Source organism: Gekko japonicus, unplaced genomic scaffold, assembly GCF_001447785.1.
Source record: "Gekko japonicus isolate JY-2015 unplaced genomic scaffold, Gekko_japonicus_V1.1 scaffold959, whole genome shotgun sequence".
NCBI lineage: Eukaryota > Metazoa > Chordata > Lepidosauria > Squamata > Gekkonidae > Gekko > Gekko japonicus.
The window spans coordinates 685531-698574 of record NW_015164699.1 but is presented as its reverse complement, the minus strand read 5'-3'; the positions used below and the strand labels follow the sequence as shown (position 1 = coordinate 698574).

The window sequence follows — 13044 nt, the reverse complement described above, 5'->3', positions numbered from 1 at the left end:
AGCTCTAAAAGGGCCTGGAACCCAGATACTTAAGGAGGGACCGCCTGCTCCCATGTCACCTTGTGTATCCCCCTGCATTGGCTTTGGGGGCTGTGTTCCAGTTGCTCCCACCTTTCGGGTCCCCCTCATGAGAGTGCCGTACCTATGGAATGTTCTACACCAGTACCTGTTTCTGGCACTAATATTTGGTTCTGTTCTCTCTGACTTTTGACTATACTCTGATTACGAGATTCTTCCTGACTTTGAATGGTGTTTGTGACTTTGGGTGTTAAAATGGCTGTTGTGATTATGTGTGTTTTTATACTGTTCAAATCTGTTCAAAACCCATTCTGGATGCCGGTGGTGGGAAGATAGGGAAGAGATGTTTTCTGCGCTGCATGGCTGGGAAACTGCATCCCAGCATTCTCTCGGGCATTGCAAGCAGTGGGTGGGAGGGAGAGGAGCGGGTGAACATCTTGCAGTTGCACCCTTACAGCTGCTTATTCACTGTATTTGTGTGAATAGTAATCCTCTATAACAGTCACATGGGCCAGCCTTGCTTGAACGAAAGCATTTCTGTGCAGGGAGCCACAGAGTTTTGCGCAGGCTGTGCAGATAGTGCTGAACTTTAATGGCTGGTGCTCATGGCGACTAAAGGCTTGGGAGAATTCCTTGGGTTGTACAGGGAGGAGGTGGTAGCTTGTTATGAGATCTCATTCTCTCTTTCTCTCAACTGAGTGGCTTGCTTCATAGTTCTTTAATTACCTCTTTATCCTGACCTTCAAGGAGCTCAGGGTAGTGTACATGGGTGTCCTTTTCTCTGTTTTACCCTCACAGCAACCCTGTGTAGTAGGTTAGGTGACAATACAGTAGCTGTCCCAGAGTCACTCATTGAGCTTTGTGGCTGATTTGGAATTTGAACCTGCCTCTAGTCTAAGCACTTTATTCCACTGGCTTACATCACTTGTATTGGGCAAAGTTTTCTTGTTGGATTTAACCTTGGATGTATTCAGATTATCCCATGTATAGGGCTAGTATACCTTTGCACATCGTGTCCTGGAGCATGTGGGAACAGCCATGCATCGCCTCACCACTCTGCTTGTGAGCATCTGGCTGGCTTGTGGTGGAACACTGGTCTAGGAGGGTCCTGTTCTGATCTGCTGGGGCAGTTATTATGATGTTTATTATCCAGGAGGGCTGTAGCTGCTGCATGTGACGCCTTTGAAATCCTCTAACAGCCCAGAGCTGTACAAATGAATCTTTCTCCTTTGTCTTTTACTTCCAGGTCATATACTGTTCTTTCGGTGGTACATCCAAAGGACTACATTTCAATAACCTGATAGTGGGCCTAGTCCTCCTGACAAGGGGGCGAGATGAAGAGAAGGCAAAATGTAAGTAGTGTCGAAGAGGAGCAAAGAAAGTGTTCAGCTTTTATAAATTAAAAAAAAATCAAAAAGAAAAAAGAAAAAAGAAAGAAAGTGGACGTACCTTATCAGGAATGCTTGAGGTCACCCTGCATGGTGCTGCAGGTTGGAGTGGGTGGTCTTTAGGCCCATTCCAATTTTTTAGTTCTGTGATTCTGTTTCTTCAGCCTCTGGCCTTTCTCAAGGAACCCTAGATTTTACTTAAGATGAATATTCGTGTGGGTCATGTCTGTTAGCCAGCCCCACTTAAAGTTAAATGCAAATACCAGATTCTGAGTGGAATCCTTAGTTTTTATGCCTTCCAGGCAGATGCTTGGTAGTCCTAATGAGAGCCAGTTTGGTGTAGTGGTTAAGTGTGCGGACTCTAATCTGGGAGAACCGGGTTTGATTCCCCACTCCTCCACTTGCACCTGCTGATGTGACCTTGGGTCAGCCACAAGCTCTGGCACAGCTGTCCTTGAAAAAGAGCAGTTTGTGTCAGAGTTCTCTCAGCCTCACCTACCTCACAGGGTGTCTGTTGTGGGGAGGGGAAGGGAAAGGAGTTTGTAAGCCGCTCTGAGACTCCAAGTGAAGGGCGGGGTATAAATCCAATCTCTTCTTCTTCTCTTCTTCTTCTTCTTCTTCTTCTTCTAATGGGAGGTTTTAGCATCATGGGCTATGTGCTGCTAACAGTATCTCCTTCCTCTGGCATCAGCGGAAGGCTCCTTGCACAGGAGGAAAGCATTGTCCTTAATGGGACCCAAGCCCATTGTTCTCTGGTCGGTTTTTGTCCGTTTCAGTTCCAGCAACCTGAGTCCTCTAGTGGACAAGTGTGATTTCTGACACTGCCCATTGCTTGCTAGGATGTGAAGGGATGTTTTATGCAGGCACTCAAAGGCCAGGGTATGCAATTAATTTTATATATTACGATCCAAGATCAGGGTATGCAACAGGGGGGCTGCAGCATGGTATACGCGAATGTGGAAAGGCAGCATAAAGACGTTTTTAATAATAAGGGCAGAGATCAGTTGCGCGGGGGGACAGTGGATTCTCAAACTCTTAATCTTGCACTTTTCCCTTGTGCTACTTTGTAATGTGTGTACTCACAGTAGAAAGGGAGTTCTGTGATTGTGTGTGTGTGAGAGAGAGAGAAAGAGAAATCTATCACTTCTGTTACAGTCACATTAGAATCAGACCCCCATTCAAGTAAATGTGGGGAGACAAAATACCGCACAGCTAGGAATTGGGGGATGTGAATGGACCCCAGCATGGGGAGAAATCTTATGTAACAGAACAGTTACTTTATCTGGACGCAGAGTTCTAAGGAGATGTTAGTCTTAGGATCAGCTCCTAAATTGTGCAGAAGTGCAGTTTGAGCTTGACTGGTTTAACTTTTCCTGTGCTTTCACCTAGACATTTTCAGCCTCTTTGCTAATGAATCCGGCAGCTATGTGGTCCGTGAGGACATGGAAAGGATGCTCCAGGTGGTCGATGGGAAAGTCCCGGAAACTGTTAAGAAATGCTTCTCAGAGGTATTTCCTGTGGTTTTGTGAACTGAAAGATAACTACTTTAAACTGCCTAGCCAGTCTTTAAAAGTCCTGGCTAGGGCTTTGCTTAATATGTACATAAAAGCTTGGGACACTTCACATATTGCTATGAAATGCCGTTGCATCTCTTTATCCCTGTATAACTTGTCACCAATCTCCTGGTCTCTGATCAGCTTATCTTCTGGCTCATGTCTTCTGTTTGAGTTGTATCAGCCACTTCTGTACAGAAGGCTAGGTGTGCATCTTTTGACAACTGAGCCAAGCAGAACATCGTTTCTGACATCATGTGACAACCATGTCACTCAAACGTGTTTGGTTTTTAGTGTACAAGGTGCCCTGTACACATGTAGGGTCAGACTGCATAACTGGGACAGTTTTTCTGGAACCAAACAATCTAGTGCAGGGGTGTCAAACATGCGGCCTGAGGGCCGGATGAGGCCCCCAGAGGGCTTCTATGAGGACTGCAGTGGAACTGGCTGTCTTCTACTTCTTTTTCCATTTCTTCTGCTGCTGCGTCATAGAAGGTTTGCAGCTTACAGATACACACCTAAACAGCATACTCAAGATTGCAGCAGCACAGACATTTTGATGCAGTAATTCAGACCAAGAGGTGTCAGTTATCAGACACTGTTAAATAAACAAAATATTGCAAGAGTGCTAATGTTTTAAGCATGTTTTTATTTTAAGTAAAAAAACCCACCTTTTTGTTTGTGTCCTTTATAAAGTTTATATCTCCGTTACCTGGCATTACATTTTATGACACACATGGCCCGGCCCAACAAGGTCTCATTTATGTCAGATCCGGCCCTTGTAATAAATGAGTTCGACATCCCTGGTGTAATGTACCTGGGTCCCAATCTGATTCAACACTCCAACGGAGAAGGCAAAGAAAAGGCAGAGAGAGAGAATCTCAAAATAAATAGTCTTTATTCCCCATGCCAGAGACAAGGCTAGAAAGTTGAAATGCAAGGGATGGCAAACACACGAAACAGCATTGCAATGCAGCAACGCAATCCTAGCAATGCTTCCTTTGCTTGTTGCCTAAATGGGGTAACTGGGGAGTCTAAGGGGAAATAAAGGGTGGAAGGAAAAAAACATCCATTGCTTTATCCTAAAGGGAAGAGTTCATTTCACTGAGGAAGAAAAGCTGGTCTGGGGTGAATGAAGAATCCAAACCAAAACTAGCTGTGATGTTTGGGATCTAAGGCGAGCGATTGAGTGATTCAATGGAAGAGCAACGGTCTGGGAAATAAGCCAGCCACAACGCTGGGGAAGGAGGCTCGGGTGCAGAACCAGCTGCAGAGCTAGGGGGACTTAAAATGCCTCGTTCATGGATTTGGAAAAGATGAGGTGCACGGAGGGCACATCTAGGTGGAGAGCAGGGTGACTTAGATGGAGCAATTTGAGTTAACTGGGATGGTGGATCAGCTCAGGCTGCTCCGACAAAGACTAAGCAGCAGTTTGATGACATTTCCTTGGCTTGGAATTCAAATACTAGGGGAGGCTGTGGAACAAGGAGGGTCCTAAAGTCTCCTTTTACACCTAGGGGTGAGGGAGCTTTGGGAAGCTGAAGGCAGAAACTTATAATCAGTTTGTTCTATGGATCGTTCAGGCAGGAGTCCCAGGAAATTCATGCTACCTCTGGGGCCCCTTTTTTAAATCAAATCATCTTATATCCCCTCTCTGGCAGCTAAGCTGGAGGGTCTTTTGGGGGTGTGCAAATGTTAACATCTCTGTTGCAGCGGGGGCAGCCTTGTTTGCAGCCCTCAGGTCACAGTGATGGTGAAACATGGGAAGATTTGCTGCAAGGAAGCTGGGCTTTGGCTTGACCTGGGCCAGTACGGTCATGTTGCAGGACTAAATTTGCCCCCGCAGCTTATAGAAATCACCGCTAAATAATATATGCAATGAACAGTGCAATGAAAACTGCCTCAAATTTTAAAACATTAGAACAACCAACCTTATTCCCTTCATAGAAATGATGTCCTGAACAGTTCTGTGTTACAAAGTCTGTGTTATGAAAGATGTGTCGGAGCTTTCCTGACTTTGACACGTAGGCCGGTCCAGTGGGCGGAGGTCACAGCAGAAATGCACAGGCCCGGGGGCAGCTGTCAGCCTCGCACAGTTGCAGGGGTGGCACTTCAGAAGGCTTTGATCAGCTGCTGCAGCCTGTTTGGGAAGGCACTCCTAGGCCATGAAGAGAGACCCGAGTTCAGGTCCCTGCTGATCCCGATGCACTATGTCCTCCTTGGCCAATCGTTCTCTCTCAGCCTAACCTACCTCACAGGACTGTTAAGATAAAACGGAGTGAGGAAGAACCACGCACAGTGCCTTGAACTCTTTTTGTGGAAGGGCAGGATAAAAAATGTCTATAAATCAATCCAGGGAAACTTTATTTAAATAGGTTGTGGTGGGAATTTACAAACGTCTGTGGCTGATCTGAGGAAAACATCTAGAGGTGGTGGTGGGGTGGTTGGGGGGGCCCAGGAAAGGGTGGAGGGGCCAGGTGGTTTTGACCAGGCCTGTGCCGGCAACAGTGGGCTCCGGGCTGCCTGTTGCTGCCACCCAAGCCAGGTGGCCTCTGCAGAACCACTGGTGTGGTAGATTCCCGGCAGCCTTCCAGGGCAGTGGCCCCTTGGGAGCTTCACCAGGAGGCTAAAGGTCCAGTCTGCCCTCTTCCAGCCCAGCTGTTCTGCCTGTCTTTCGCCTTCCCACCAACTCAGTCTAATGTTATAGAAAACCTGCCCCACACTCCCTTCAGGATCCAACTCACAACCAATGAGTCGGTGCTCAGACCTAGGAGAGAGTCGGTTGAGTGTATTTATTTATTTATTTAGGCATTTATATCCTGCTCTTTGCTCCAGTTGGGACTCAGAATGATTTACAGCATCCTTCTCCCTTTCTCTATTTTGCCATCGGGACAACCAGCCTGTGGGGTGGGTTAGGTGAAGAGAGACTGGCCCAGCCTCACCCAGCAGGCTTCCGTGGCAGAGTGTGGGTTCGGAGCTGGCTGGCCCGGGTTCTAGTGTGACCAGGTCAAGCTCTCTCCACTGGGCACAACAGATTTTCCATCCCATGTCTCCCCCCGTCCCCCACAGCTGCCATCAACTTCCCTGCCTTCAGGAATGGATGCAAGTCCCTCCCCTCCCCCAGGTCTTTCTCGACTGGGCCCTGGGGGGACTCCAGAGCACTCCCGTGGAAAGATCGGGTGGGGACTAAACCCTCCCTTCACCTCACTGGTGAGGGAAGTCCAGACTGCAGGTGTCCCAAGAGTTCGGGCAGAGAAAGGTCTTTCCCGCACCTGCTTCCTGACCTCCTTTTAGCTGGAGTTTCCTGGGACTAAACCTGCAACCCTTAGAATGCAAAGTGTGTGCTCGACTACTGGGCCACGCCCCATTTCCTTCCATGAATCACGAACAATGCCAAATTGGCAAATGCTTGGGGCTTTGGTGAACTTCTTCTGTTCTAGGTGCACAGTTTGTTTGAGGAGGGTTTACTTTATTTATTGTAGTTATTTATACCCTTTCTTCCCATTGGGGACCCAAGGCGGCTTCCAGAATTTTCTTCTCCTCCATTTCATCCTCACAACCACCCTATGAGGTAGGCTAGCCTGGGAGAGTGTGACCGGCCCAAGGTCAGCCAGTGAGCTTCCATGGCATGAGTGAGGATTCGAACCTGGCTCTCCCAGATACTAGTCTGACACTCTTAACCACTGCACCACACTGGCTCTAGGTTTAAGCAGAGCACACAGCTTTACAAAGCTTCACCTTGCAAATACAATACTGATGCAACCACAAAATTATACAAATGAAGCTAAACCTGTAACTTATTCCAAGAATGAGCTCTTTGGGATCTGAAGCCCCAGCCTTTCAGCCACTAGGAATTGCACTTAGTAGTTATTGTCCACATGAAGGGAGAAGAAGGGAAAGGCAGTTGTAAGCCACTTCGAGACTCCTTAGGGTAGAGAAAAGCGGAGTATAAAAAACTACTCTTTTCCTGCTCTTCATAACATAAGTCATATTTTTGTAGATGTGAGAGTTGGAGACTTGCAGTTGTTAAAACCAAGGGCTGAGATTCCCTTGCATTCTTTCACCTCCCTGTCAGTAATCCCTTGGGTGTTTCATTCTGTAAAATGGTGAGCCGCTGGCTATGTGACTTTCACGTAGGCGTTGATTCATATAGCACCTAGCACAGTATTAGGCACTCTATAAATAGCTGCAGCAGCCTGCCATTAGCTTCGGGAGGGAGAAGTCAGTCACACACGCACCCCCCCAAGCTGGGCCAGCCTGATTATTAGCCTTGTAGCACCTAAGCGAGAGAAATGAATTCCCAACAAAACAAAGACTGGGAGCGTTTGAACTTCAGCCCTGCCAAGAGGTGAGCCATTCAGCAGACAAATGCCTTTGAAATCATAGCACTCGAGAACGTCAATAAAAGTAATATCCAAGCGCCATTAATTCCACACTCAGCCAGAAAGCACTTTATTTACCAAAGGTTCAGCATGCAGCACACTTAGCTTCATAAGCCTGGCATAGACTTCTCCGGCTTAATCAATTCGGGCAGGCAGGTGGCTGAAAGCAAATGGCTGAACTGTAAGGAGAGCAATGAGTGTTACTCAAGTGTCTGCCGCCCTCCCACCAACCTAGGAATCTATTACCTTGTTTAGAATTCAGCGTTCAGCTTTCAAGTTTATGGAAAGTTATGGGGTTAGATCCCATGGATCCCCTTCCATTGATGTAATGGTTGTCTCACCAGCAAGGGATCACCTCGTAAAGGAGCCTTGTGTGGAAGGAACAGGGTTGTATCCTGACTTGGTTTTCCACTTGGGGGGGGGGAAGCTAGAGCAGAGGTGTCAAACTCATTTGTTACGAGGGCTGGATCTGACATAAATGGGACCTGTGTGCCGTAAAATGTAATGTGAGGTACCAGAGATAGAAACTGTATAAAGGACAGCAGCTGGTAAGCTCCAAGTTGGTGTATCTTCACTGCAAGGACCCATGGGCTGGGAGAGGGGTGCAGAGGAAAACCCACATGGGCGGACTGGAGAGGCAGCAGTGAAGTGCTGGGCAGATGCTCCCACACTGCTAGAGTGCTGCAGATGAGGTTGTCCTGCCGTGCTGAAGCCACAATAGAGGGGCTCCGCCCACTCCTCCGCGCACCTCCTCCCTTTCATCAGTTGCTCGTGGGCCGCGTATGAGCCCTGGATGGGCCGGATCCGGCACCCAGGCCTTATGTTTGACACCCCTGAGCTAGAGGATGACCAAATGTCTGCTGTTTCCCTTCTCTTCTACTGACGCCGTTTTCCTGCCAGGGAAGCTGTTCACACCTCTGGGATGCTGGCAACGTGGGAATGGTTGCTGAACTGCCGAAATGGTCGCTAACTGTAGATCACAGGGGTGTGTGAAGCGCCGTCAAGTTGCTTCCGATGTGTGGCGACTGTGTGAATCAGTGTCCTCCCAAATGACCTCTCGTTAACAGCCTTGCTCGGGTCTTGCAGGCTGAGGGCCGTGGCTTCCTTGATTGGGTCAATCCATCTCTTGCTGAGTTTTTCTCTTTTCTCACTGCCTCACTTTCCCAAGCATTATCATCTTTTCCAGTGACTCTCGTCCTCTCAGAATGCGACCAAAATCTGATAGCTTCCACATAGTCATTTCAGATCATACAAAAGGCTTAAATGAAAATCAGCTTCTGTTTAGCAGACAAAGAGAAACCCCTCTCTTCTTAACCCCTCAGTCAAGGCTTTCTGCCAGATATCCTGACAGCAGTCAAGGAGTCTTTGCCTTCCATGCCCGGCTTCTTCCGTTCTGCCCTTTGTCCTTGCTGTTGGCCCACCCCGAGTTCGTTGCTGAACTCCTTGAGGGAAGGCTTTTGCTTTGGAAGGAGGAGACATTGTGCAAAAAGGAGGCCGTGCTAGTATTGTCTAATCGTGCACTGTTTGGGGTGGCCGAATCAATTATCTGGGTTTCTGTAGCGTTTTTGTTCTCATCGTGCAAAGAACACGAGAGCCCTGGCTGTGCATCTTAATGAAAAAGCTGCCTCAAAATGTCAGCCCGGCTCTGTTTCAGCGACGATCCCGGAGGAGGCGAAGGGGTCCTCCTGTCATGTATGCGGCCCTGGTTTTCTGTCCTACAGAAATATCCCGCATGAATCTTCTTTTGAAATGAAAATGGACTGCATTAACCTTCTCTGCTGGATTTCCACAGCCTCTTAATCTCAGGAGGAAGTTTCTGCCGCCAGCTCTGGATGGCGGAGAAATTTTATGTTCCTGTTGCGTGTCTCCCTTCCGAGGAGACCCGAGGTGGCTTGTGTGTGTTTTGGGAGGTGGGGTGGAATTTATCATTTCCCACAGAAATATTTTCTTCCGCCCTTCTAAGGCAAGGGTTGCTATCGTTTCCCCCCTCCTTTCTCAAACAGAGCCATGTGTGACGGCAGTCCCCCCCCCCCATGCATGGGTGAAGAGGAACAGCCACTTGAAGAGATTGCTCATTTGTTGCTTTCTGAGGAGAAATCTCTCCCTGGTGCAGGCCCAGCTTCCTGCTGGGAGAAAGTAGGAGGTCAGCCAAGGTCTCTAGATGCTGAGTTGAACTCTGATTCACTTACGGTAGGTCTGTCTCCAGAGAGGGGGAAAAAGCTGGGAGTTGATCACAGGGGTGCAGGGAGAGGGGGGGCTGCTTGTGAATAAACACAGTATAGGCTGGTTTACTCGTGACTTTCTCCATATGGTGGCCTGGGAGGGGTTGCCAACATACAGGTGGCGCCTGGAAATCTCCCAGCATCACAAGGGATCTCCAGATGACAGGGATCAGTTTCCCTGGAGAAAATGGTGTTATACCTTACTGATGCCCTTCTCCTCAAAACCCACCCTCTCCAGGCTTCCGGTCTGGACACTGTGAATGGCGGTCGCAACTTCGGGAAGCTCCCAGAGGTGATTCGCCCATGTGCGGCTAAGGGGAGGAATCCGCACAAGCGGAGACCCCAAGGAGCATCAGACAGAGGTTCTGATCCGGGGCGCACAGGGGATGTGCCTCTTTCCCGGCCCGAAGGTCGGAAATTGAGGCTTGCCCCATGCCCCAATGGCTCTTGCTGCGGCAGTGCCCCGTACGGGGACTAGCAGAGCCGCCGGACGTCACCAAGTGATGAAACGATAAAGTGTTTGAATAGAAGATATTTGGCCAAAACTGTGAGTTGCCGATCGGGAACGGAAAAAAGAGTGAAGCGCATTCCCCCCCAATGAAAAAGCGCAAGGGAGGAGGGGGAGGGCCCCCCCCGACTAAACAGAGACTGATTTAACAGAAAGAAGAGGGGGGGAGTGAAATTTCAAGAGTGGTGTTACCTTTTGGTGAATTGTTGAAAGAAAGACAGATAGATTCATTTCTCAGCTGCGCGGCACGAACTTTTAAAAAGTAAACAATAAAACAAAGATGTCGGGGCAGAAAAAGTTCCAGGAGAAGCCGGCAAAGAAGCTGGGAGGAACTTCCGGTGCTATCTCCCGCCCCTTGGAGCCGGCTGTCACTCAACAGGAGAGCGAGCTTTTGCGCCCTCTGCTGGAGCAAATGCAAAAAATAAACCAGACATTGACAAGTATGGAAAGTGTTCTCAGTAACCAGCAGATCCAGCTGAATGATACAGCTAAGAAAATGGAGGAAATTGCGCAAAAATGTCTGGTCTCAGCAGAAGATACTCAAAAGGTCAAGAAGAAGGTGAAGAAAATGGGAAAACATTAAGAAATGCAAGATAAAAAGTTATTGATGCTTCAAATGGAAAAATCAAATTTGACTCTCCGATTCCAAGGCATAAAAGAACAGGAAAAAGAAGATCTCCGAAGTATTTTAGCGGAAGCTTTGGCATCACTCACCGGCAGAAATAAGCGAGGAAATGGATCTGGTCTACAGAGCCTATTCCAACTACACAAAGATGAACAATCTGCCGGCAGAAGTGGTAGTCAAGTTTACAAAGCAGAGAAGTCGGGATCAAATATTGAGAGCGTCTTCAGCAATGCCTATGAAGATTGGAGAGCAGACAATCAGAATTTTGAAGGATATTCCATTTGAAATTTGAATGAAGAGGAAGGCTTACAAAGGGCTGACCTTGTCCTTGCAAAATCACCAAATTAGTTATCGATGGTTGATTCCAGAAGGACTTATCTTTTAATTTAAAGATAAAAGGGAGAAGATTGACTCCATTTTCAAGGCTCAAGACTTTTTGAAGAGACACGCCAGCTCAGAGGAGGCAGCACTCGCTAGATGGGAAGAAATGGACAGCGAAGGAGACAGCGGCTCGGAGACGGAGGATAAGACTCCGGAAGATGGAGGAGCAGGGAAAGGATCATCCTATAACCTGAGAGATATAAAAGGAAGGCAGCCCAGAACTTGAAGATTGGTTCGGAAAGCGCATGAAAAGACTTTATTAACAATAAACCAGAAGGACACTACTAATACATTAACACTTATATTTGTTTTTTACAGTTCAAGATGAAAGACGATTGACAACTCACAGAAGAAGCCAAAAGAAGATTTGTTTAATACTAACAAAAGATTAACATACTAATAGAGCATCACTCACACTTTTCTTAGTCCAGCTATATACCCTCCCCTTTTCTGATATTAAAAGCAATAAATTCTCTCCTTTTTGGAGAGTCAATAAAAAAAAACAACCCACCCTCTCCAGGCTCCACCCCAAATCTCCAGGAAGTTCCCAGTTCATAGTTGGCAACCCCTGTGGTTGAGGGAATCGGGGGCTGAATGCTGCTGTAGCTGAACCCCAGATTGCCACATGTGAGAGTCAGTTTGGGGTAGGGGAACATGTGTCGGGTTGGGGCTGGAGAGACCTGGGTTCACTGCCCTGCTCATCTGGGGCCAGTGATTCAGGCTAACCAGCTTCACAGGATGGTTGTGGTGACGAAAACAGAGGAGGGAGACAACTGAAAATGCCGCTTTTGGTCCAAAGGTCAGGTGGCGTCCTGGCTCCTAGCACTTTAGAACAGGCCAGGTAGTTATACTACTTCGAAAATGCCAATAGACCTTCAAGATGGTTAGCTTATAGACTTAAGAAAGAGAGAGAAAAACGAACGATATTAACGCTAAAAACGAGGTGGAGGAAGAAAAATATAACGCTAAAGATTTAAAACAGATTGTGGAAAATTTTATAAGACTCTCTACCAACAAAAAGATGAAAATATGGAAGTAATTAAAGAATATTTAAAAATAATAAGCAAAAATTTAATGAAGGCCAAAAGCAAAGATTAAATGATCCAATTACTATATGTGAAATAGTGGAAGCAATTAAGAAACAGAAGAAGAGAAAAATTCCGGGTCCGGATGGACTGCCCATTGAAATATACCAAACATTTGAAGATCAGATAATACTCCCGCTAAAAGAGGTATTACAAGATATAGGAAAAGCAGGTAAACTTCCAAACTCATGGAATCAAGCGATAATCACTTTAATACCTAAACCTAATTCTGAAGGGAACCAAATTAGGAATTACAGACCCATATCATTGCTAAATGTTGGTTCTAAAATATTTGCAAGTATATTAGCTGCAAGATTTAAAAAAGTGTTGTGAAATTATTCATCGTGATCAAGCAGGCTTTTTACCAAAAAGATACATAAGAAATAATATCAGGACTATTCTTAATGTCATAGAATATTATGAAATACACCCAGAAAAACAACTAGTATTGATGTTCTTGGATGCGGAAAAGGCGTTTGATAATGTATCCTGGGAGTTCTTGTTACAAAAATTAAATATATGGGACTGCGGAACAAATTTTTATAGGATGGTTAGAGCAATTTATAAGGAGCAATATGTGCAGGTAACTATAAATGGAGATCTAACACAAAAAATAGAAATTCAAAAAGGGACAAGACAAGGATGTCCACTCTCTCCATTATTATTTATCTTTGGATTGGAAACGTTAAATGAATTAGTAAGAGAGAATGATCAAATACAAGGTTTGAAACTGAAGGGTGACGAATATAAATTGTTGGCATTCGCAGACGATTTGTTGTTTATAATGGAGAACCCACAATCTTCACTGACATGCTTACTAGAAATAATAAAAGAATATGGAACAGTTGCTGGACTAAAGGTTAATATTAAGAAAACCAAATT

At 46.4% G+C, this 13044-nt stretch overlaps 1 protein-coding gene across 1 annotated transcript in view; it reads left to right on the top strand.

Moving 5' to 3' along the window:
* Positions 1-1264: 1264 nt before the first annotated feature.
* The window catches only part of USP32 (ubiquitin specific peptidase 32), a gene marked incomplete at its 5' end in the record, with an annotated part of 115813 nt that continues 104033 nt past the window's right edge, over positions 1265-13044 (top strand). The window contains 2 exons of the mRNA XM_015409484.1: positions 1265-1370; positions 2796-2914. Coding sequence (XP_015264970.1) covers positions 1265-1370; positions 2796-2914 — 225 coding nt within the window. The remainder of the gene's footprint in view (positions 1371-2795; positions 2915-13044) is intronic.